The sequence below is a fragment of the Pogona vitticeps genome, chromosome 5 (genome assembly GCF_051106095.1).
Source record: "Pogona vitticeps strain Pit_001003342236 chromosome 5, PviZW2.1, whole genome shotgun sequence".
NCBI classification, from domain to species: domain Eukaryota; kingdom Metazoa; phylum Chordata; class Lepidosauria; order Squamata; family Agamidae; genus Pogona; species Pogona vitticeps.
Window position 1 is genome coordinate 162,644,707 of NC_135787.1, and position 26,476 is coordinate 162,671,182.

A 26,476-nucleotide genomic window follows, 5' to 3' on the forward strand; every position below is an offset into this window, starting at 1 on the left:
CAGGATTATCTTTTCTTTCCTATGATGACCTTAAGCTAATTAATAGGTCTGTCAGCTGGCTGGACAGCTCAGTAGTTGAGGTACCTGGCTGTGGAGCCAGAGGTTGGGAGTTCCATTCCCCATTGTGCCTCCTGAGAGAGAAGCCAGCTTACAGAGCCTTGGGTAAGGTGCAGAGTCCGTCCCAGGATGCCCCCAGAAGAAGGGAATCGTAAGCCACTTGTGTGTATTCTCTACCTAGAAAATCCTGGAAAGAGTTGTCATAAGTCAGAATTGACTTGACTGCATGAAATTATTAAAGTGGTCCATCACTACGAAGAAAGGTGGTTGTGGAAACACCAGGTCAAAAGAATAAGCCAAGGCAGACACATTAAAGCACCTCTCAGTGAGTCCTCTACTCAAGACTACACTGAGTTGTGGAGCTGCAAGGAGAAATACCAAGCTATTTTCAGACACTTGTTTGGTAATTCTCAAAGTTAAAATCCAAAGAAAATAACTTTTCAAGCAGTGATATCATGAAATAGGTTCAGTTACACTTGGGCATTTATGACTGGGCACTGTACTGACTGTTAAGGGCACTGAAAGTGCTGCGGAAGACCTATCTTTTTATCCTAATATAGGCAAAGCCAACAGCTTACCACAGGTGGTGGCTTCTGGATACTAGCAGGCTGCTGTGGTTCCTGGATGCTCGCTTCCTCTAAAAAGAAGACAATGAGTCAATGTAAAATACTGCTGCCAGCTATAGGAGTGCTATAAAAAAGCAAAAGACCCATCTCTTCAGGAAGGCTTTTAACAATCATAACAGAAGCCCTGAACCCTATTTCAGCAGGAACTTTAAACTCTTTTGTTTTTATGTTTTAATTTTTTAATTGTACTTTAAATCATTTATTGTTTAATTTATCTTTTAATATTTCACTTATTGTGTTTTTAAACTATGTGAATTTTAATGTTGTGAGCCGTTTTGGGTCCTTTGTTGGGAGAAATGCGGCATATTAATAAAACAACAACAACAACAACAACAACAACAACAACAACAATTACTACTACTACTACTACTACTACTACTACTACTACTACTACTACTACTAATAATAATAATAATAATAATAATAATAATAATAATAATAATAATAATAATAATAATAATAATAATAATAATAATAATAATAATAATGCATATGTACTTTCTCTGTTCTGAAAAGGCAGCAGAAGCCAGGTTCTGAACTGCTTTAACACGTAAAACACAAAATTTCAACAACTGAGAAATTCTAAGCTTAAGATTAGCATAGTTCCCATTAGGTGCAATGGGACCTTCATGACAGAATACAGTACTGTGAGAAGGCTGCCTCTCCCGTTTTGCACTAAATAAGAGGCAGACATTCACTAAAAATAAAAATGGATTTCTAGCTTGGTCCTTTTTAAAAAGATTTCATGCCAAGCTTCTTAAATTTTCTTCGTGAAACATCCCTTCACTTCTTCATTCCCTTAAATGTTAATTTTCTCAGCAGAATTTTGTTATTCATTCATGCTGCTAGTCACACATAATTTTTCAATGCTTTTTTATAAGTATCTCATGCACCGGTAGGGACCCTCCAGCCCACCAGTGTTCCTCATCTAGCCATGGAGGCTCCCACCCTAACCCCATCCTCAAGCCCTAAACCCAGAGACTGATGGGAAGAGGAATCCTTCCCAGCAGATCGTCTTCTCCCACCCAGATCTACCTGAATCACCCAACATAGCCAGCAGGGGCGGCTGAGGGGTCTGAAGCCGAGAGAGGCCCGGAAGGAAAAAACAAGAAACCGGGCCTTCTCGGTGGTGGCCCCTTGGCTGTGGAACGCCCTCCCAACAGAAATTCGGCTGGCACCCTCGCTGGGTGTTTTTAAAAGCCAGTTAAAAATTTGGTTATTCAAGCAGACCTTCCCTCCAGTCAATTAAGTCTTTCTCCTTTTTTCTTGTCTTTGCTATTCCATCTTGGTAATCCTCTCTTTAAATTAATTGTTTTAAATTGAAATTGCAATTGTAATTTTATGATTTTATATTTTTATACTGCTCTGTTTTATTTTGTAAGCCGCCCCAAGTAGACATGGTCTAGAGGGGCGGGGTAAAAATCAAATAAATAAATAAATAAATAAATAAATAAATAAGTAAATAAATAAATAAATAAATAAATAAATAAATAAATAAATAAATAAATAAATAAATAAATATCCTTCCTTTCATCTCTAATCAGTGGCTGGAAAGGGGGGCATATTTTTTCATATGCTGCTCACTTTAACAAATGAAAAAGCAAGAAGTGCTTTGTCTGCCCCACATCCTCCCCAAAGGAGGAGGTGCACAGAAGGAAATATTCTTGCCTTTGGCACCTACACTGCAGGGCTGGCTTACCATGGGAAAGCCATTCCCCTCGACAAAGCACCAGTTGGAGGAGATACACACGACACTTCAGGGGGAAATTGCCTAATGTGAGGCAGTCTGACTACAGACGTTATATTTTAGAAAGTGAGGAGGTGTGTGTATCAATGGAGGGTTAATAAAGACACAGGAAGGATCACTTAACGACCCAAAATAGATTTCCCACCCTTGTTAAAATACATCAGTCTACAAATGCTGCTGCTATTAACTGCCAACCAGATGACGGGCGCTATACAACTGTAACCTGCTGCAACCTGCACAATCTGCAAGAGTCAACTTGCGCAGCGTGTTACCTAAAGGGGGAGGGAAAGTCAGATGACAGCAGACGAACATGTAATATGAGCCACGGGTAGATCACAAACGCATCCAGGAACACAATGGCCCAAGTCGTCTCGCTCAGCTATGCCCATGTAAAGCTACTGGAATAACTTCTGAAGGCAAATGGCCATACATTAAGAAATTACTGTAGATATTATCTGTTGCATATGGAGTCATGTGACTTGGAGCAAGCCTGACAATACTTATGGTGAACTGTTAACTTGCAATTCACCTCCCCAAGTTAAACTGTTAGCATTACACTGAAATAAGAACTACACAAGAGGATTTTGGCCAAGGTAGAATTCTGTGGGAGCATTACACTTTTTCACGGAACAAGGTGACTCTAACAGACCCCCCTGCCTACCAACAGTGAAGGTATCCAGCGCATCCAACGATCCCCTACTAGTCCCAAAAGCATCCAGCACATCAAGCCGAGACTCTGTATACGGGAGCAGATCTAGCGAATCCAATGAGTCCAAAGGAGAGTTGCCACTACCCCCCACTGGCGATTCAAAGGCATCCAGAACAGAGGAGGAAGAGAGTTGCTTTGTGGCATCCATCACAAGGCCGAAAGAAGCAGGAGGAAGTGGAGTGGAGACGGGGATGTTGGTGGTCACCACAGGAGGGAGCAGCGGAGTACCTCCTGGGAACACAGGAATCAGCCTGGGCATCTCACTGGGCAGACTGGCAGGGATGGCCCCTTGGACCAGAGACTTCAGAGGAAAAGATCAAATGTACCGAGGTTAGAGGAAACAGATTTAAAACAATACATGCACACAGATAACACAGCTCATGGCACCAACCATGACAGTCTGGGCCTAAAAGCAGTGCAATTACTTCCTGTAGTTTTGACAATTGCAACCTGCATCTCAGACACTCTCAGATGCCCCCCCCCTTTTTTTGTCAGCAAATAACACTGGCATCAGCATTAACCACAGATAAGGCTAACCAAGTAGCCAGAGGCAAGCCAGGTAAAAACTGCAAAATTGTAAAGGGAATAATAGGCAGGCAGCAGGAAAACAGACCATTACAGAAAAAGTTGTGCAGAGTCTCAAAATGGAATGAGAGCAGGAGCAGCTGAAAAAAAATTACAAATGAGCTATGGACTGGCTATCTTGCTTTTCAAAGACAGGAAAAGTACCTGTTTCTGGACAAAAGTGCAGCCATGCTGGGTGGGGGCTGTAGTTGCTGCAGCCCAGAAAGTTCCTTCCCAACCTATGGCTTTTATAGGAACGGTTAGCAAATCAGAGTCAGGGCAGCTTAACCAGCCTCTGATGAGCCAGCACTCAAAGGCAAGGAAGATGCCAGAGGAAAATATAAATCTTTGCAATACTGACTCATGAAGCCTTTCTCCAAGCCAGTGCCTTTCAGATGGTTAAAATCACATCCCGCCATCCAAGACCATTAGCCATGCTGGTTATAGGAACTGCAGGCCAGAGTAAATAGGAAGCATCAGTGCAAGATAGTCACATCTAGCCAAATGCTTCCCACTCTGACTGGCAGAGGCTCGCCCAAGATCACACAGATGCTTGAACTGATGGGGCCACAAATTGAAATATGTCATATATTCCATTTGTGTGTTAACACAGACCCCTTCAGACACTTAGGGTACCAAGAGGAGGAAACACTCAGAAGTCCCTGGTGCTTAGGAACAGAAGTCAGGGAAGTCCATAAATGAGTAACCGAAAAGAAAAAGCTGGGCAGCTCCACTGCCAGGAAATCAAGGCTTACTAGAGAGTACTGCTGTGTCCCATCTGCAATAGAATCCAGAATAGAGTCCAGTTCATCACCAAGAACTCCTCCTTCAGTAAAGTCATCCACATTCTCAGATCCTGACCCAGGTGTTGCATCTGTAGAAGGAACCAGGGAGCCAGTAGGCAGTGCAGTTGCTGTGCCTTTTGTATCCGCATCTGATGATGGAAAGGCAGGGCCCTCACTCGCAGGAACAGAGGTTGCATTGGGAGCAGTGATGCCTGGGAGCCCCGGAGAGTTGTCTGCAAGGCAAGTTATTAAATGACACGTGTGGCAGTAGCATTCACTCAACTCCACTCAACTGACAAAACAAAGTTCAACAGACCTTGGCCACCAATGCAGAGGATGCAACTTCATACCAACACCAAGTATTTGTCCATCTAACTACATATTGCCTATTCTGACTAGCAGAGGCTACTGGGGGTCTTAGGCAAAGGTCTTTTTAAACAATTGCAAAATAAATCTCTGGGGCTTTCTGAACCCCTGCATATATGCTCTACCACTAATCTACCTAGTCTCTCTTGCCTTCTAAAGATAGTTACCTACCTCTCACTAAATTATTCACTGTCAGGCCAACTACTTAGCAAAATTACACTTCTAACAAAGGAAGCTGCCTTTGGACCACTCTTCCATCTGTTCTAGTGTTCTCAACCCTGACTGGCAGCAGCTCACCAGGTTTTCAAGGAGGATTCCTTCTTAGCCTTACCTAAAGATGATTGTGTAGCATTCATCCTGCTCATTAATATTTATGTTGAGATTTGCATGCACCAATAGGAGTTGGTGAGGGGCAGAGTTAAGTGGGGTAAAGAAAAGGTGGGAGAGAGTGAGTTAGAGTAGGCAGTTGAGAGTGAAGAGAGAAGGTTGTTTAGTTGAGAGTTAATGACATTGACTGTACTGTTATGACCTGTAACAATAAACAATTTGTACTTGGTTCTTGAATGATACGTTGCCCAGACTGTCTTCAATAGTGAATAAAGTTGATGCAATCAACTGGTGGCAGCTGAACGACATGTAGCTTGTGCCTTTGCTTGGTGAAACAAACAAGGGACAGGCAGGAACATGACAGATGGGTTTGAGCCTGGGATCTTCTGGGGGCAAAGCATGAGCTCTACTACTGAGCTATGGGTTCTCCTCAGAACACATCCACACGTTCCAAATTTTAGAGCAGTGCATACTGTGGAAATCAGTTGTCTCCTGCAGCGGATTAGACTGACACCATTAACATACGTACACTAGCAGCTTCAGGCTCTACTGATTTCACTGACATCCAAGGAACTGATGGTAACAACTGCAGGAACTGTACTTGCTTCTAAATGGAAAGAACTTGCCTTTCCCCAAGGACATTTCCTGTTGCATGACTGCAAGATAACCCTAAGTAGGCAGCTTGATGTTCTGCAGATATTCTCTTGAATCTCCTTCATCTCAAATCAGCTATTGGATCATTCAAATGAACAGAAACGTATATTAAAGGAATATAAAAATCCCACCTGTTTCAATGTCATCTACAGGGCCCAGACCATTGGAAACAGTCTATGGAGGGAGAAAGATTACAATCAATTCACTTTTGAAGAGGGATGGTGCTTTCTAACATTAGTGTCTCTTCTCTAGTTTTCCAAAAACAGCTGAACTGCATACATACAAAACATAAAGATATGCCTAAATATAGAAGCCATCAAATACTGCATGCCCGTAAGACTGTCTTGAGGGCTAGCCAATCAGCACTAAGCATAACCAGCTTCTTCTGAAAGAAGAACAAGTTGCTCCCAAACTTCTTTGGATAGAGTCTGTAAGGTTCCTTTGACATTTAGTCCAGTCGTGTCCGATTCTAGGGGGCGGTGCTCATCTCAGTTTCCAACCCATGGAGCTAGCGTTTGTCTGAAGATAATCTTCCGTGGGCCTATGGCCAGCGTGACTAGACAAGGAATGTCGTTACCTTCCCACCAAAGTGGTACCTATTTATCTACTCGCATTATGCATTTTGCATGCTTTTGAACTGCTAGGTTGGCGGGAGCTGGAACAAGCAACGGGGGGCTCAATTTGTCACGTGGATTTGATCTTACGACCATGCAGCACAGAGGCTTCTGCGGTTTAAGCCGCAGCGCCACCACTCACACGGACAGAGTCTGTACACCCATCCAAAGATACTAACCGTTCATTCCAACAGGTTTCAGCCAACTATATCCTTTTAAATGCACTTATCCCTTCCTTTGCTTTCCACCTTAATTATTCTCAAATTATTGCTCATAGTCAGCATTAATGAGTGGGGGTGCCAGGTTTTATATGGAACACGTCTCCTATGTCTTCATTAGAAGAGAATTTTGGCAGATGCCATATCCTGCGCTACTGCAATTCTATGCACATGCTGAAATTTCTTTCCCCTTAGAATCTACTAACGAATTTAGAAATGCTCCTATAGCGGAACATATAATTTGATAAGTGACCTTTTACGGGCCAAGAAAAATAATTTTATGAATTACATCCAGAATTAAAAGCAACAAAAACAAATGCTTAAATAATTTACATAATTAAAATGGATAAAATTAAAGTACAAGAGAGTAAAAGACAATTTTATCTCATTTTTAGATAAAGCAAAATGCCCCAAAATATAAGCAGAGGAAATAGAAAAATCTCGCTTATACAGTGATCAAATAATTCTAGTTAAGGTTCAGTGCTACTGTTTAATAGAAAAAAATGTACACAACTGGTTGAGAACTGAACAGGTGAGGGAGAGAAGTTTACAAGAGTAAAATTTCATCAGAAAAAATTATGGGCTTCTACAGTATTACAGTGGGGTCTTGACTTGAGAACTTAATACGTATTGGAAGGCGGTTCTCAAGTCAAAAAGTCTGTAGGTCAAGTCTTCATTGACCTACAGTGCATTGAAAACCAATTAATCCCGTAACAGGCCATTTTGTTCCATTTTGGTTTTTTTCTGGTCTGTAAGTCAATTCTCAGGCTGCAAGTCAAACCTAAATTTTGCGGCCAGAGGAGTCTGTAACTCAAAAAGTCTGTAAGTCAAGCCGTCTGTAAGTCAAGGGTCCACTGTATTTCCCAAAAGGGAGTCAGTATGAGGAAAATGGTTGGAGAGGAAATAATCGAAAAGAGCCATACTTCTGGGTAACACATATATAATACATGCTAGGTACAAATTCCAAGTCTAATTTCAATACTACTTCCAATTTTCTTGGCATGAGAACAAATATGAACAACTGTTAATGCAGGAACAGAAAAAGGTCAACTTTCTTTTAGTGCCCAATCTATTTTTTTCTTACTTAATAATTTTCTTCCAGTTCAGTAGACTGGGTTCCCAAGAGATTTCTCACCTGGTCCAAACTAAGATTAATTTAGTAAGACTGCTCTGCCACATGCCTTCATAACCATGCCCTGAAGTTTAGTGAAACATTCTTAACTTAGGTCCCACAGAAAATGATGGAACCAAGCAGTAGTAATTAACCCACTCCAATTAATTTGCTATAGTTTGGTCATATGAATTTTAACCAAATCATGGAGGCCCTCCATTTTGAAGATGGTTTTGGTTCACAGGAAATGAAAGCCCATCATGAGGTTAGCCATGCAAATCAGTAGGTACACTATGCAGACTAAGAATTCCCTTACTAACATCATGAAACCAGAGCTAATCTTTAAAAGCATGATATTTCATTACTCATGTCTTACATAACTGCCCTTTTTGAGCTGGCTTTTTGGTTTCAAGAAGAAGGCTTAAGTATGGAAGAGCCTGCAATGATTGTGAAACAAAAAAAAATATTTGGGGAAGAAGCCAAACAGGCAATGCCCCTCCCCACAAAACAACTCAATGAAAATGCATTGTGTCCAATGGCCATAAAATATCGACGGCCAACTCAAGGTGGAAAATGCTAGTACAGTCGTGCCTCACTTTACGATTGCCCCGCATTACGACGAAACCGCATTATGACGATCTTTTTGCAATCGCAAAACGATTGTCTGAATGGGTTTTTTTGGCTTTGCGATGATCGGTTCCCTGCTTCGGGAACCGATTCTTCACAAAACGACGATTTTCCTCCAGCTGATCGGCCGTTTCAAAATGGCCACCAGGTAAATAAAATGGCTCCCTGCTGTTTTCTGGAACGGATTCCTCGCAAGACAGCCACCGAAAATGGCCGCCCTATGGAGGATCTTCGCTGGACATTGAGTTTCCAGCCCACTGGAATGCATTGGAGGGGTTTCAATGCGTTTCAATGGGCTTTCTATTTTCGCATTACGTTTTCGTTCTACAGCGATTTCGCTGGAACGAATTAACGTCGTAATGGGCACCACTGTATTCAGGTTCTAGCTGTGTCTTGTTTCAGGAAACCATTCTGTTCTCTCAGGTTTCAGCACGGTAGCCATGCCAGTCTGTTTCATGTGCAGCACAAAGAAAAACAAAAAATGTAGTGGGAACCTAAGCAGTAACAGGTTCATTTCAGTGTATACCTCCTAAATTATAGCTCACTTGAAACAAATCTGTTAATTTTTTCAGTGCCACTATCTTTTTGCTTCTATTTTTGCTTGTGATGGGGTGCAGGAATGCACTGCTAGTCTGGTCCCAGCACACAAGTATTAGACAACCAGGATAAAAGCAGGTTTTCTCAGTATTAAGCTGGCAAGCAGGAATCTACACAGCTCAAGGAGACGTGACTGCCTGACAAGGAAACAGCTGGAGGAGGCAGGGTCAAAAAGAACAAAAGGGCAGAAGGCACGGTGTTGCAGCTTATTTCTGAAGTAGAAAACACCTGGGAAGATGCCAAGGAAGATACAGAGACCAGGGAAGAGAATGAGTAAAGCTGCCTACTCTAAACTAGCTTGTTAGGCACCAGAGACTCCAGCCATGTGCTTGAACACAGCAGCCTCTACCCAGACACTGCCATGGTCCTGGACAAGCGAGCAATGGCACAACACGCCAAGGGAAGGAAAAGGGAACAGACAAGTCCCAGAGCCTGGCTTCTTTCGCCCCTCTCTACAAACCTCCGTAAAAGGTACACGTCCGGGAGCAAAGCTTCTCTCTCCTCTCGGCTTCAAAGGAACTGAACTCTAGGGGGCTCCAAGTTGGCAAGCAGTATCTAAGGCACTAGAGACGAACTCAGCCCTATGAGACTGAGGGCAGGGTGAGAGATGGGGGGGAATAACTCTATTCTGTTAATAAAAGTCGTTCTAAGCCAGGAAGTTGAGCTGGAGCCCACCGAGTTATTGTCAGGAGACCCCACCCCCACTACTGCCACAGAAAAGGGGGCTGGTGGGGTACACATTGCTCTACATTCCATTCTCCACTACACCACTTTGTTGTTAGGTCTCTGATAGTTTGAATAATAAGGGCCTACCTGATTTGGTAAGGTGGATGATACGCCATTACTGAGTAGAGAAAATGTTTCCAACTCCTGCTGTAAAAAAATGAGAGAGAAAGTAACAGACACTTGATAGAAGAATGACCAATGACATGATCCTAATACAGCACTATTCCCATGTAAGGAAAAGCAGATAAACCTACAAGATGGCCTTCTCTAATGCTATATCTGTATACTGCATTGTGTAACTAGAAACAATGCCTAACCTCAGTTTCCCAGTGCTACACATCAGCACACAGTATGCTTATGAAATTGTTAATTGAAGCAATATACTGTAGTTATTAAGTTGCCTGATATTCCAGATGGAGAATTGATTGCTATATAGGGATTTCAGCTGCAGGGAATAATACTTGCCAAAGAAGCACTACCACTGTGTACTTGCTCTTATGTCTTGATTCATCAGCATCATCTTAAAACTATAGAGCTGGAAGGTACCCAATGGATCATCATTCCAGCCCCTGTCAAGTAGGTCAGAGGAGTGAACTGAACTCCCAACCATATACATAAACCACTGAGCTCTAAATGGTCCAATTTACTTGGGAACATAAACTAGTATGGCTGTAGCAGCACAGGGTAAAACACATTATGTATTTCTCATGTGAAATCTCTTTTGAAATAGACAAGGAAATGGCCCTCATCTGCCTACCATTCAGCTACTACGGAATCTCCTGGGACATTTCACCTTCCTTCACTTGTAACATAATTAGTTCTCACTGTACTAACTACTGAATTGACCACTGAAAGTTCTGAAAAGCAAATGAAAAGAGGACGGTAAATCCTACTTCAAGAAGCAAACACAGCAGTACGTCGCTTTACGAAAGCCTCAATTTACATAATTTTCGGTTTACGAACCTAAATCCTTAGAAAATGATGCGCCGGTTTACTTCCCCCCCTCCCCCCGCTGTATGAAAGGGTTTCCCCAGGACGCATTGCACCTGAAGGTTTCTAGCGCTGCCCCCATTCCTAATGTAATCCATGTATTGGTTTGCAAAATTTCAGCATTACATAACGTTCCAGAGGACACGTTAATTTCGTGAACGGAGGTACACCTGTAGTCCACTTTTGCTAAACTGTATTCTCCTTTGAGGACACAATTAGAGTCTTCCTAAAGCTACCCTTTTGTACAATGAGCCCTCATCCATCCAAGTTCTTTCTCATCCTCCTTCAAATTTCCCATGCTAAATGTTAATTGTTACACCCCTGAAATCTTCTCCCACAACTCCAGAATTCAAAGTAGGAGAACAAGGGCTTATAACGTCCTCTCTTCTTCTTTAAATCCTGTCTTCTTAGCAGCTACTGTAAATTCTCTTTTTTCCAATCTTTCTTGGAATCCAAGGCCATGCTATGCACCCACACCCTTCACCCCTCCTTCTCTTTCTTTCTAAGAAGCCTAGTGTACCTCTCAAATCTTAAAACTATTTAGAAATGATGACAAGTGTCCTCAAATTTTTTATTTTATTTTATTTTATTTTATTTTATTTTTTTGTATTTATATACCGCCCCATAGCGCTACAAGCACTCTCCGGGCGGTTTACAAATGGCAGATAATTTTATATTCACAAGTCCAACTTTCTGGCAATTGCCTTTTGTAATAACAATAATGTTCTATGAAATCAATTTCAATGTATGGTTACCCCTCCCAGAGTTCTGAAGCTCTAAACCATTCAGAAGTGGCTTATCAATCTGTTTTTCCAGTGGTGTTCCTGGACTGCGCAGTTTGCCCATGGTCATGAAGGCCACCTCTTCTTCTGAGAGGTATACTGGGGAATCAAAATCCCAACCTCTGGTTTCATAGACAGGTACTTCAACCCACTGAGATATCCAGCCAGCTTGAAATGTTTTTATAAACACTCTATAATTACATATTTTAATTTATTTAAGAAAATATATGTACAAATTAACAAAAGATTTACCAAAGTAGTGTACATATGGATGGTATTTACAAGGGTGATGTGTGTATATGAATACTAGACATGGGATATTTGTATTTGTATTTCTGGGGACACAAATACAAATACTGGCACCACAGATGCCTGGGAAAACCAGTGCCTCCTTTCCCGAACCAACAGGTCCGCTCACCACACGGCACTCATAGCTGGAATCATTCTCGTCGTGTCAATCCAGCCTTCACTTCCCCGCCTGCCCACATAGCCAACCACTCTGATGAGGAGGTGGGACAATGAGTCTCCTTGCTCAGTTGTTGAATGGTCAGCTACACGGGGAGGTGGGGAAGCGCTGGCTGGGATGCTTCCTGGATTGGCGCAACAAGAACAATGCTGGTCATGCTCACCACGTGACACGTGGTACATGGACCTGCCATTCTGGAGGCGGGGTCCAGTTTTCCCAGGCACCTGTGGTGCTGATATTCATATTCGACTCCCAGTTGATGCAAATATGAATATCTCATGTCTAATTACTACTATAAATCTGTAAGACTGAGCAGCTGTTTACATGAGTTACAAAACTACTCTAGACAAGCCTAAGCTAAGCATTTTCAGCATGCACCCAAACCTCAAAACTGCCAGTGAATGGCTCAGTCAGGAGACCTATTTGGCAGGGCAACTCAATCAAATGCCCTCATTTGAGGGGCCATCATATTGATGAGAGGAGGACCTCCCCTGATTATCAAAAGCCCCCATAATTATCAAGGGCCACTCCAAATGATTCAAAGATAATGGGAAGGAGTGTAAAAGAAAAGGTGATCTTTTATTTATACACACACACACACAGATTTATACCTCATCTTTCTTCTGAAGACAATACAATGCGACTAACCTGAAATACTAATTGTCACTTCACTGAGAATCAGTGTGATACAATGCCTCGGTATTTGCTCAACCTCACCATGGCCAACACAGACCATGAGCCATCTCAAGACAGTCCACTAGGAATTCAAACATTTTCCATTTTTGCCCCTTATCTAGCACTGCATTAACTGGGCTGTATATTAAACACTTCAAAAATCACTGCATAGTACAGGTGAGCTGCCTCCAATTTGTTGGATCGAACACTGTGTAGGTCTGAAGTACAACACCGGTTTGGATGTTGCAACCCACAAGCTCAAATCCCTGTTCTGCCATGACACTCTTTAGGTGGTCCTAGGCACGTCATTTAGTCTCAATCTCAGTTTATACTGAGAGGTAAAGGTTCCCCTTGACATTTAGTCCAGTCGTGTCCGACTCTAGGGCGCAGTGTTCATCCCCGCTGCCAAGCCATAGAATCAGCGTTTGTCCGTAGACAGTTTCCATGGTCACATGGCCAGCGCGACTAAACACAGAATGCTGTTACCTTCCCACCATGGTGGTAGCTATTTTACATGCTTTCAAAGTGCTAGGTTGGCAGGAGTTGGGACAAAGCGACGGGAGCTCACTCTGTCAGATGGATTTGATCTTACAACTGCTGGTCTTCTGACCCTGCAGCACAGAGGCTTCTGCGGCTTAACCCGCAGCGCCACCATGTCCCCCATCATACTAAGAGACAAACGTAATATAATCCTATATATGTTAACCGGAAGAAGAACAGGACATAAATATCATACCTGAGGCCTCTTATATGCTTTCCGAACCCTTAAGCCCAGCTTCTGTGCAAGCTCCTGTCCAAGTTGTGCCACACTTTCATCCTTCAGCAGAAAAACAACAACAGATATTTTGTATGTGCAAAATTAAACTACATTCCTCACATATAACAGTAGTTTTAGTTAGATGAAAAGCAGTATGTTTTTCTCTCTCTCTCTTTTTTTTTTTTTGGCAGTGAAAACAAAGAACAAGAACAAAAAAGGCTTTTGCCCAAATATATGGAGGGCTGTATTTATGTCATCCTCATACCTTGAACATTCCCACCAGCCAGAAATTATTTAGACTTCCATGCACTTAGTGCAAAGATCTGAAAAGCACTCCAAGTGCACTCAACCAAACGCAGTTAGAAACCTCCCATGATGTTCAAGAACAGGGCTTACATTCGCACCCCCATCCTCTTCACTCAAGTACATGAACACATGCAAAGGGCTCAAATATCTTCACCTTCCAGGGAAGCAAAACACTAGTCACATTCATACTACATAAAGCCACTGCTTGAGTTATGCATGGCTTGTTGAACAGTTCAGGATCAGCTCACACATATACACAAAAAATGTACCAACTGTTCTTTTCAGTCTTGGTGCCTCTTGTCCTCATTATCTCTACCAGATCCTGGCTAAAATCCTGAATACTTAATCCTCCAGGCAACAGAAAAAGGTGGAGAACTATCACTAGAAATCCATTACTTTTAGCAGCACTGCCAACAAGTGGCTTCTCTCCTTTTTCGCCCTTTCATAGGGAAGCAAGTCCTTTCTGTACTATTTGTACTTGTTATTTTTTCTTGCTATACTTTTAAACCAGTCTAAATTGGTTGTTTTAATATAATGATGTTTAACTGACTTTCAGTATTGTAATTCATTGTTTTTACAGTATACAACTGCACTGGATGTCTTACCAAATATTTTTAAGTGCTTTAATTTTAATACCATAATGAATTTTATTCAGTTTTATCATTTGTAATTCTATTATATTTTAGTTTTATATTGTTTTTAATTGTTTTGGAGTACCACCTTAAGCCACCTTGAGTACCAATTCTGGGGGAAAGGTGATATAAAAACAAACAAGTTACCCACAAGTTAATTTAAAATTAATTAATTAATTAATCTCTATCTCTACCTTTTTTAAAAACAGTTGCTCTAGATCTCTGTGCTGGGAGCAAAATGGGCTATAAATATAATTAATTAATTATACATTAGGCAGGTTAAGAATACAGTTGAGCTAATACAGGATTTACTGGCAGTCAAACACAGTAGTATACCTGGACCCAAACTGCAACATGGCTTCCCTGGTCAGGTCACTGAATCACAGCAAACCTCTAAATATAAGGCAGCGGACTCTGAGAAATAGCTAGTCCTGTTTGCTTCCCTCTGCTCGCGATACAGCATTGTCCAAAAGGTACTTGCCTCTAGGTCCTTCCACTCAGGGAGTGGGCCTCAAGATACTTTTAGAGTCCAGACTCTACAGCTAGAAAGCAGAAATAGATCTAGCCGTTTGCAAGGCATAGGCCATGACAGGACCTGGGCTTCACTGATAAGGAGGAAGTTGGTACAGTAGTACAGTGGTTCCCAACTTTGGGTAACGCAAGAGTTCTTGGACTGCAGCTCCCAGAAACCCTGTCCAGCACAGCTGGTGGTGAAGGCGTCTGGGAATTGCAGTCCAAGAACACCTGGATTACCCAAGGTTTGGGATCACTGCAGGAGCAGACACGCTCAATATTAAGCAGCTGTTATACTAGACACAGATAAGGAGGTGCTGGCCATGGTGGATGGGGGACCTAGATAACCATGTGTCTTGGGGTCAACTGTAGCCAGGAAGTGTGAGTGGCCTGTGGTTTAAGGAGGCTCACTCCTGTCTAACCGGTTCCTTAGTGACTGAAGGTTCTGCCCTATCCGGGCTGGGTTCTCTCCTCAGCTGGTTCATCCACTAGAGCACCTGCTTCCCCTTTTCTTGTCTTCACCTATAGAGTCTTGGCTCACCCTTAAGTTGGCTAGCCCCTACTGCCTTCCCAAAGGGTTGGGGACCACCCTTGTTTCCTACCTCCCAATGCTCTGTTTCCTTGGGTCCTGGAATTGATCTCACTTTCCTGTACAACAGGCGGCATGCTGGGACGATCACTGCTCTTCCACTCTATTGGGATGACCCTGATGTTTTCCCCATCAGGTAATCTGAAGTACTCAGTCTTTATACCACACCTGTATTGTTTATTTTGTTTTGTGTTATTAAGGTTTTCTTTAGTTCTGTTTTCTTTTTTTCATCCTTCTTTTTTGCATCTTAGTTTTATAAATAAATAAAAAACCTCTGTTCATGCAACAGCCACAAGTGCAGTGTTTCCATGACCAGACAACTGGCTTTCAGCTCAGTGCCTGTTGTTGGCTATTTTGTCAGGTGCCACCATAGCCAATCTCATGGCCATGCTTTTTGTTGCAGCTGTCAACTTGGGGTGATCATTGTGGGGCCCTGTCATGTATTCCCTGTGGGTACTCCCAGGCTGTGTAACCCCCATCCAGGAGAGGCTGGCAGGCTATTGGCAACGTCATGACTGACTGAAAGGAGGAGCTTTTCTCGGGAGCTACTGCACTTTCTTTATTGCTCTGTTTTCAACTGCTTTTAGTTAAATTGTTTGCATTTTATTTCCTAATTCATTTATTTATGCTTTGACAATATGACTTTGTACACTGTAACCTGTACCTCTTTTAGTTAATCTTGTTATGAGCTGCTTTGTGTCCTAGTGTGGGGCAAAGCATAGAATATAAAATTAATAACTACATTTTATTTACAGTAAGTGTTAAAGACTATGACAGCTAGTTGCTATATTAGTAATAAAAACTGGATTCTCATATTTCAGAAGTGGGAAAATACCAAAATGTTGTTCAAGTGTAATTCCCGTCAGCTCTAGCCAGCAGAATCAGTGGTGATGGCTGATGAGAGCTGAATTTCAACAACATCTGGAGGATTATATGTTCCCTATCCCAGCTTTTTCACTGTGAGCAAAATATAGAAGGTATATAAATCTTTGAGAATAACCTTTCCATCATGATTAAAAAGATGAAGGTAATAACAGGAAAAGGAACAAAACCTCTGTAATTAAAGTACCTTTATCTCAAAACATTTACATTCCTTCATTATTATAAATATGGGTTATGTGTGTACATCTGTACGTGTGAAAGCTATACTTACATGTGGAAGGGAGAGCAAACAGCGGCTGTTACATTCATATGCTTCCTTGTGCCTCCCCAGCTCATTCAAGCAACGGGCTTTCCTGAAGAGTGCACGGATATTCTCTTTATTGAACCCCAGAGCCTTTTCGCTGTCTTCCAAAGCCTTCTCATACAGGCCCTTTTGGAAAAGAGACCAATATAATATGAGAAATCTAGTACAAACAAACCCTCCATGTCACTTTCCATGGAGGATCTCTCCCAACTGGCAAAATCCTGTTGGGATAAAGTTGTGCAGAAAAAAAATGGATCAGGTTAGCACAATCCACATTTCCCACTCATCTTTTTGAAGACTACCATTACTTTTGTCTGCTCTTAACAGAAATGACTAATGTGTGAATCTCACATGCATGGTCACTACCTGATGAATACAACATTATGTACAGTGGTGCCTCGCCAGACGAACGCCTCGCCAGACGAAAAACCCGCAAGACGAATGGTTTTTGCAATCATGTTGGTTACTCGCAAGATAACTTCTTCTATGGCTGTGCTTCACAAGAAGATATTTTTTCGCAAGACTGATGCCTTGCAAGATGAAAATAATTCATTCGTCTTGCGAGGTTTCCCATAGGAATGCACTGCAATGCATTCCTATGGGAAGCCGCTTTTTGTAAGACGAAAATTTCGCAAGACGGCGCTACTCACAGAACAAATTACTTTCATCTTGCGAGGCACCACCAATTATCTCTATGTGTAAATAAGCTATGACAGATATAAAAATGTTGATTTCTTTCAGTCACTTCAGTGCAGTTCTTCATTTCAAAAGGGACTCTACTTGTAGATTCATCTGCAAGCCATCAAGTGACAAGAGATTTTTAAAAAGTATACTGTATACATCTATGAAGCATATACTCACCATAGCAAAGTAACAGGCAGCCCGATTCACATGCAGCTTACATAAGAGATCCACTGGAATGGTCACTTCGTCAGAAGCTGCATATTCAGCCACATTCAGCCCTTCTACATACTGCACTAACGCCAGTTTGAAATCCTTCTCTCTGAACAAATCGTTGCCCTCTGCAAATAAGTTTTGCACTAGCTTTTGCAAAAAGGCCTACAGAAAGAGAATGTGAAACAAAATTACAGAAAGCTCGAGTCCTTTGTCATCCTCCCGCAAAGCATGTCATCATCCCATTTTGTCCTTGCCACAATATCCTTGCAGCATCTAAACCACCAAACATGCTTCCTCGTAAACCTAACATAATGGCACATAACCTGGGCAATCCTTGAATTTCCTATTTGCCAATTTGTGAGCAATAACTCTTCAGTTAAGTGAAATGTATTCCTTTGCTGCTGTATGAGGTCTGCTGTTCCTTCATCTCTCCTCTTGTGCACCAATGTTACCGTTGTTATAGCCCTGCCCATGATATACAATATACAGATACTTGATTTTTCACCTTGTATCATTCTCTAGTCTAATAACTGAACATAAACTGATATAAGGTATTTTACATCTGCCTCTCTCCATTCCCAAGGTCATATTACTTAATTTATGTTTGATTTTATCATATTTTTATAAGGATACATACATCCTCAGCCTATCCTTGATGATTTTTAAATAAATATTTGAAATTTATTTTACTTTGAGTTGAACTGTTTCTGTGATCATCTTCACTTTTGTCCAGAGGAATAACATAGATAAACCAGAACCTATACTTTTTTTTATAAATCAGACCAATATTTTTCACATACAGTATCACTTATTTTTAGCCATCTGCATTGGCTGCCAATTCATTTGATTCTGAAGCAGTTCAAAGCATTGATTCTTACGCATCAAATCCTTAACTTTTTTTATTCTATGTCTGAAAATATGTCTTCTCATATGGTTCCCCATTCTTAACACCTGATATCTTTTGACAAGCTGGAATCCAACCTGAATAACTTCAACGGAGAGCAGGACCTTATGAATTGTAGCTCCAGTTATCTGAGGGGGATAATTTTATACAGATCTACACAATCTTCTCCATGTTTTCTTTCCAAAGCAGTGCCCTTTTTTTAAAAAACAAAACAGAGAACCTTTAGGAATATGCTTTGCTAATTCTATGTGTGGTATTTCCTTGTTTTGGATTTCATTTTCTTGCCTGCACACCCCTTTGGAAAGAAAGCATGGAGAAGATTGTACAGCACTTTATCCCTTTTTAAGCAGAAAAACTAGAACTATCATTGAGAAGGTCCTACTCTCTGTTGGAACCTGGGTCATCAAAAGAACTAAAACAGGAATAAACATGCAAATAAATGACAAAACCATAATCTGTTTAACTCTGCTTCAGATGAAGTTAGTTGTGAAAGAGACTCTTTCTACATAAAATTGCTCATCCAGCCACAACAGAAAATTATTTCCCTGTCCTTCACCTGAATATGGAATTTTTGACATGACAAGGCATATAAACAAACATGCATGATGCCACAAGACTAAAATAAAAACAGAATCTTAAAATTACCTCATAATCTTCTTGGATTAGAGGTAATGTGGACCTAGACAAAGACAAAGAATTGATCACATATGGAAGTGTGTAAATAATACAGTAGCCTGTGTAATATACGTTAAGGACTCAGTTCTAAATCCATAATATGGAGACACAATGAAACACATTCTCTTTCACATGTTTGCTTCTTCTGACTGCTGCCTTCAAACTATGGAATGAGTCTGCAGAATCAATTTCCCACAGTCTTTACTTACAATATAATTTGGTACGGAATGCTGCACTATGCCTCTGATTACCTACCATGTTTCCCTGATAAGACAGGGTCATATATTAACTTTTGCTCCAAAAAAGCGCATTAGGGCTTATTTTCAGGTTAGGTCTTATTTTCGGGGAAACAGGGTACTGTACCACTATAGCTTTTGCAAGCTGACATGTGCTTGGACAATACTTACACATGCAAAACAAGCCCATTACCTGCCCATAAACATCCCTATTATTTAATTAAAAGACGTCTCTCATGCACTCTTCTGATGGCTACTGTTTATAAAACAGCAGGAATAAAGTCACAATATTGAGAAAGCTAGCATTTTAAGACCAAAAGAAAAAAATGACTAGGCATGTTTCTGTGTGTAAAATATCTTTTCAAAGTGGGGGACGTTAATGTTTTAACTAGAGTCAGGAATAAATTCCAGAGCTTAATGAGTGAGCTTTGATCCAACCAAATATACAGCAGAGGTAGGTGTCCTGCTGTCCATCAGATGTTCTGGACATACACCTTGGCTAGTATGGCTAATGACTGGGATGACTGGAGTTGTAATCCAACACATAACAAAATACTAAGATCTCATGGTCAGAAATACTCAGAGAATGGAGTTCACAATGGATGCAAGTTTATAAAAGGTGAGACACTAAGGACACAACTGCAAACATCTCCTATAAGAAAGTGGGAGGGATCTAAACAAAGCAGAGGGGCTACATAACGAACTATCGGACAATTTAAAATTTAAAAGAAACATGTATAGGAAATGGAAAGAAAAGTAAATTGCTATGCAAGAGTGCAAACAAGTAGCCATTATTAGTAGGCAGAAAGTGAGGAGTGCTAATGTGTAGAATAAGCTCAAACTTACAAATATTGTACAGTAACAAAAAGCAGGTTTCAACTATGCCTGAAGAAAGAGAATGAACAAGAAACTAGTATGTCGGTTATATAGATAAGGTAGTGAAATGCTAATTGTGACAAAAAAGGATGTGGAAATCAACACCTATTTTGTTTCCATATTTTCCCAGAAGGAAAACAGTGTTCAACCTAGCACAAGTAAAAAAGGCAATGAAGGACTGCTGCCCAAGTTTGGTAAGGGGTTAGAAGAAGCATCTATCTATTTTGAATGAAAAAAGGAGCTTTTATTAAAGGGTTGAATCATGTAAATGCAAGGTCAAAGCTTCTGCCTATCTTCTTTTAGAATTCATGGAGAACAACTAGGTCCTTGAAGAAAGGGAACTGTCACCCCTTCAAAAGGAGGACAAATGGCCAATTGGTCAGTTTAATATCAAACCAGGAAAAGTTCTAGAACACATCATTAAACAGTCAGTCTGTGAGCTGTTAGAAAATAGTAAGATACTTATGCAGAGACAGTGCAAGTTTCTCAAAAACAAGTAAAGCAATTTGTTGTTGTTTAGTCGTTAAGTCCTTTCTGACTCTTCGTAACCCCATGGACCAGAGCACGCCAGGACCTCCTGTCTTCCACTGCCTCCCTGAGTTGGGTCAAATTCATGTTGGTAGCTTCGATGAAACTGTCCAACCATTTCATCCTCTGTTGTCCCCTTCTCCTCTTGCCTTCACACCTTCCCAAATCAGGGGCTTTTCCAAGGAATCTTCTCTTCTCATGAGATGGCCAAAGTATTGGAGCCTCGGCTTCAGGATCTGTCCTTCCAATGGGCACTCTGGGTTGATTTCCTTCAGAATTGATAGGTTTGTTCTCCTTGCAATCCAGGGGACTCTCAAGAGTCTCCTCCAGCACAATTCAAAAGCATCAATTCTTCCAGCGGTCAGCCTTCTTTATGGTCCAGCTCTCACATTGCTACTGGAAAAACCATAGCTTTGACTATGCTGGCCTTTGTCGGCAAGGTGATGTCTCTGCTCTTTAAGATGCTGTCTAGGTTTGTCATCACTTTCCTCCCAAGAACCAGGCGTCTTTTAATTTTGTGGCTGCTGTCACCATCTGCACTGATCATGGAGCCCAAGAAGGTAAAATCTGCCACTGACTCCATATCTTCCCCTTCTATTTGCTAGGAGGTGATGGGACCAGTGGTCATGATCTTATTTTTTTTATGTTGAGTGTCAGACCATTTTTTTTTTGCGCTCTCCTCTTTCACCCTCATTAAGAGGTTCTTTAATTCCTCCTCACTTTCTGCCATCAGAGTGGTATCATCTGCATATCTGAGGTTGTTGATATTTCTTCCAGCAATCATAATTCTGGTTTGGGATTCATCCAATCCTGCCTTTCGCTTGATGTACTCTGCACAGAAGTTAAATAAGCAGGGAGACAATATACAGCCTTGTCGTATTCCTTTTCCAATTTTGAACCAATCAGTTGTTCCATATCCAGTTCTAACTATTGCTTCCTGTCCCACATATAAATTTGTCAGGAGGTAAATAAGGTGGTCAGGCACTACCATTTCTTTAAGGACTTGCCATAGTTTGCTGTGGTCCACACAGTCAAAGGCTTTTGCATAGTCAATGAAGCAGAAGTAGATATCTTTCTGGAACTCTCTGGCTTTCTCCATAATCCAGCGCATGTTAGCAATTTGGTCTCTAGTTCCTCTGCCCCTTCAGAATCCAGCTTGTACTTCTAGGAGTTCTCGGTCCACATACTGCTGAAGCCTACCTTGTAGGATTTTGAGCATAACCTTGCTAGCGTGCGAAATGAGTGCAATTGTACGGTAGTTGGAGCATTCTTTGGCACTGCCTTTCTTTGGGATTGGGATGTAGACTGATCTTTTCCAATCTTCTGGCCATTGCTGAGTTTTCCAAACTTCCTGGCATATTGAGTGTAGCATCTTAACAGCATCATCTTTTAAGATTTTAAATAGTTCAACTAGAATACCATCACCTCCACTGGCCTTGCTGTTAGCCATGCTTTCTAAGGCCCACTTAACTTCACTCTCCAGGATGTCTGACTTAAGGTCAGCAACCACACTATCTGGGTTGTCCAGGACATCCAGATCTTTCTGGTATAATTCCTCTGGGTATTCTTGTCACCTCTTCTTGATGTTTTGTGCTTCTGTAAGATCCTTAACATTTTTGTCCTTTATCATGTCCATCTTTGCACAAAATGTTCCTTTAATATCTCAAATTTTCTTGAAAAGATCTCTAGTTTTCCCCTTTCTATTCTTTTCCTCTATTTCTTTGCACTGTTCATTTAAGAAGGCCCTCTTGTTTCTCCTTGCTAAGGAGAAAGTCTGCATTCAATTTTATGTAACTTTCCCTATCCCTTGCATTTTATTTCTCTTCTCTGCTATTTGTAAGGCCTCGTTAGACAGCCACTTTGCTTTCTTGCATTTCCTTTTCTTTGGGATGTTTTTTGTTGCTGCCTCCTGTACAATGTTATGAGCCTCCATCCATAGTTCTTCAGGCATTCTGTCCACCAAATCTAGTTCCTTAAATGTGTTCTTCACTTCCACTGTGAAGCAATACTTAATCTTATCTCTTTTTCTTACAGAAAAGCTTGGTAGATCAGGGGGATGTCTTGGATGTAGTGTATCTTACCTTCAGTAAAGCTTCTACCATGCTTCCTCCATTATATTCTTGTGACCAAGCTGGTAAAATGTGAGTTAAATTATGCTGCTGTTAGTCTGTAGCTGGTTAACAGGCTCTACCAAAGAATGGGCAGCTATGGGCGAAAATTAAAACAAACATCTAGGGGATTTGTGTACAAAATAAGACTACTGGTTATCTATACCTTAAAGCTATTATGCAACTATAGTCTGTCAGGCACCCAGACCTGCTTCAATAGAATTAATCCACATTCTCCACTAGTGAAAGAAGGAAAGTCAATGCATTCTTCTAAACTCCCAAATTTCTGCAAAAATGCACCCAATGTGATGATTTCTATTGCCTACATATGTTAGTTGTAGAGGAAGCAATAACTCCAACTAAATTCAACTCTCTTATGATCTGAAGTTGTACTCATGCACAGCTAAGTAAATTAGAAGCACTCTTCCAAGTGCAAGACGCAATCCCAAGCAATTATAGTCAAATTATAAACAGTTATAGTCAAATGCCATGATAATACATTTATCTTCTGGCAGTCATATTAAAAATCAATGGAACAGCTGGGCAGGATCTAATCTGCAATCTCTTTCACCAAAGATAAACAGAAACTAAAAGTTAAGATCACAAACATTCAATATGTAACTGTTCTCTACTACAAATGCAAGGAACAGTCCATTCATGAGGTCAAGGTGGCACCATATTATGGCTCTGCACTGGAACCGCAATTTGATTCTTGATCTCATGCATCCTGATTACCTGATCTGCAGTTTGAGTCCATGGGTTTTATAGGCCCTTCATTTTATTCAGCATTTTGACGGCAATGTTTTTATACTCTTACCTATGAAATTTATGCTTAATCTGTGAGCTGCTCCTTTGGAAGGGATTACAAATTACATTTTACAGAATACCTCAAACAATTATTGTTTCACAGATTAACCAAAACAGAAACATCGACGTCTCTAAATAAATTCGCTTACTGGATGAACTGAAGCCCCTTCTCTATTTCTTCTTTTCTTTTTTGTCTCTCCATTACAGTCACTGCAGCAGAGAAAAACACATAAGTATTCACAACAATTTATGAGAACCAGCTCATGTAATAAACCCAACCCAGGAACCGAAGCATCCATTTCCAGGTTTGAAACTAAAGGCATCTTTCAAGTACAGGATGCAAATCTTCAGGCTCCAAAGCAATTAGAACACATCCTAGCTCATCTTCATATAATAGCTGCAAATAATTGCCATGGTTGATTTTTAACCAATCTGAGTACTGTACAGTACAGTTAATAGCTAAAGTCACAAAATACCAATTCCTTACATAAATTTCATTTTGATACTGCTACTTTCAGTGGATAAGACCTTGTCATCGCTAATAAATAGAAGTCTATTCCTATGCTGCCTCCTTGTTTACAATTTTCAGCAATATTTGCAATTATGTTTTTACGCCTAATAACTATTCACAGCAATTAGAAGCCTAATTTTATTATGCAAGTCAGGGGATTTCTATGATTCTAATAAGACCCAGGCTGATCAAATACACCTTGAGAACCACATACGGCTTATGATAATTCCCATGCTGCTAATTCCTGCCATATAACCTTACAACCTTTTCTGGATCCATTTCAATCAGGTTTCAGGCCGGGTTTTGGTACAGAGACTGCCTTGGTCGCCCTGTACAATGACCTTTGCCGGGAGAGAGACAGGGGGAGTGTGACCCTGTTGATACTCCTGGACCTCTCAGCGGCTTTCGACACCATCAACCATGATGTCCTTCTGGTTAGGCTGGCTGGGTTGGGAGTTGGGGGCACTGTTTTACAGTGGTTCCGCTCCTTCCTAGCTGACCATGTCCAGAGGGTGGTGCTACGGGACAGTTGCTCTGCCCCATGGCATTTATGTCATGGGGTTCCTCAGGGCTCGATACTGTCCCCCATGCTGTTCAACATCTACATGAAACCGCTGGGAGAGATCATCAGGAGGTTTGGGCTGAAGAGTCAGCAATATGCTGACGATACTCAGCTCTACCTCTCGTTTTCCACCAATCCAGGTGAGGCAGTTTTTGTGCCGAACTCATGTCTGGACCTGATAATGGACTGGATGAGGGTTAATAAATTGAAACTCAATCCAGACAAGACGGAAGTGCTGTTAGTGGGTGCTTCGCCGGACAGGTTGGAGGGCCATTTCCCTGCCCTGAATGGGGTTACACTCCCCCTAAGGGACAGGGTCCGCAGCCTGGGGGTGCTCCTGGACCCCAGTCTAACTTTGGAAGCCCAGGTGGACTCGGTGGCCAGAGGCACCTTCCTTCAGCTGCGGAAATTATACCAGCTAAGGCCCTACCTGGACGAGCGGAGTCTCATGACAGTTACACATGCACTGGTAACATCTCGTATAGATTATTGCAATGCGCTCTACGTGGGGCTGCCTTTGAAGACAGTCCGGCAACTGCAACTGGTCCAGAATCGGCTGGTGAGTGGTGGAGCCGCTAGAGATCACATCAAGCCGATTCTGTTTAACTTACATTGTTACCAGTTGCTGCCCGGGCCCAATTCAAAGTGCTTGTTTTGACATATAAAGCCGGCTTGGGCCCTGGATACTTGAAGGACTGCCTCCTTCCATATGAACCTATCCGGCAGTTAAGATCTAGCTGGGGGCCCTTTTGAAAGAGCCATCCCTCAAGGAGTTAAGAGGGTTGGCTTGTAGACAAAGGGCCTTCTCTGCAGCTGCCCCCAGACTATGGAACGCCCTCCCAACTGAAATTCGTCTGGTGCTGACGTTGATGACTTTTCGGCACCGGGTCAAAACCTTCCTGTTCCAGAAGGCTTTAAATTGAAATAACATCAACTGTGGGTCCTGATGATGGCAATTTTAATTGTATTTTAATTGTATTTTAATCATTTTATTTTTATTGTATTGAATGTTAATTATTGTAAGCCACCCAGAGACCTCTGGGTAGAGTGGGCAGCATATAAATTCAATAAATAAATAAATAAATAAATAAATAACCAAACCTGTATGTAATGGGTATGGTTGCAGAACACATAAGCTTTGAAATGTCTGCACAACTTTACAATAAACTTATTTTAATTCAAGAGTTTTCTTCCATTTTCCATAACAAACAAGTTAATAGTAAACATTAACAACTGTGGTGAAGTAGCCAACAACAAAGAGGAAAGAATGGGAACAGAATAACTTATTTTAAATAAAACTTTCTAAAGTGTAAAATTAATAGAAAATAAATCCGTTCACACCCAGTTCCTTTTAGCCACTAATTAATATTCCTCAAAATTCTCTCTTCTGAAAATACAGCACTGACCATTACATCTCCACTTCTTGCATCTAACCATCAGCCTGATATGGGTTCAATGGATTCTCAGGTATCCATTTTATCCATCAGGTTGCTTCATTCTGTTGTGCCTAATGCCTTTCTTTGTACGACATCTTCCAAGACCTACCAACCGCACCTTCCTTTTTCTGTTTACTCTAGTCTGTCTTCACTATGTACACCTCAAGGATATATGCATCTAAGATGTCCACCTGCTATCAAAACCATACCCATAAATGTCAGCGTTTTCTCTAATTATCACTCAAAACACTCTAAATAAGCTTATCAAGAAAGATATCCAAGACATGCAGAGTCAGGTTAATTTCATTACAT

General features: G+C 41.2%; 1 protein-coding gene across 2 annotated transcripts in view; it reads right to left on the reverse strand.

Annotated features, from left to right (window-relative positions):
• The window catches only part of ZC3H7B (zinc finger CCCH-type containing 7B), a 69,182-nt gene that overhangs the window by 40,846 nt on the left and 1,860 nt on the right, over positions 1 to 26,476 (reverse strand). Inside the window, exons 2-11 of one of the 2 annotated variants that reach the window (XM_020787862.3) lie at positions 23,805 to 23,865; positions 19,071 to 19,104; positions 17,486 to 17,683; positions 16,592 to 16,750; positions 13,378 to 13,458; positions 9,816 to 9,872; positions 5,967 to 6,009; positions 4,459 to 4,721; positions 3,092 to 3,440; positions 636 to 694 (exon numbers count right to left, since the gene is read on the reverse strand). In XM_020787862.3, coding sequence (XP_020643521.2) covers positions 636 to 694; positions 3,092 to 3,440; positions 4,459 to 4,721; positions 5,967 to 6,009; positions 9,816 to 9,872; positions 13,378 to 13,458; positions 16,592 to 16,750; positions 17,486 to 17,683; positions 19,071 to 19,104; positions 23,805 to 23,857 — 1,296 coding nt within the window. In that variant the 5' untranslated portion in view covers positions 23,858 to 23,865. Of the gene's footprint in view, positions 1 to 635; positions 695 to 3,091; positions 3,441 to 4,458; positions 4,722 to 5,966; positions 6,010 to 9,815; positions 9,876 to 13,377; positions 13,459 to 16,591; positions 16,751 to 17,485; positions 17,684 to 19,070; positions 19,105 to 23,804; positions 23,866 to 26,476 lie in introns of both variants that reach the window. The other variant, XM_020787860.3, reaches the window with a different exon arrangement.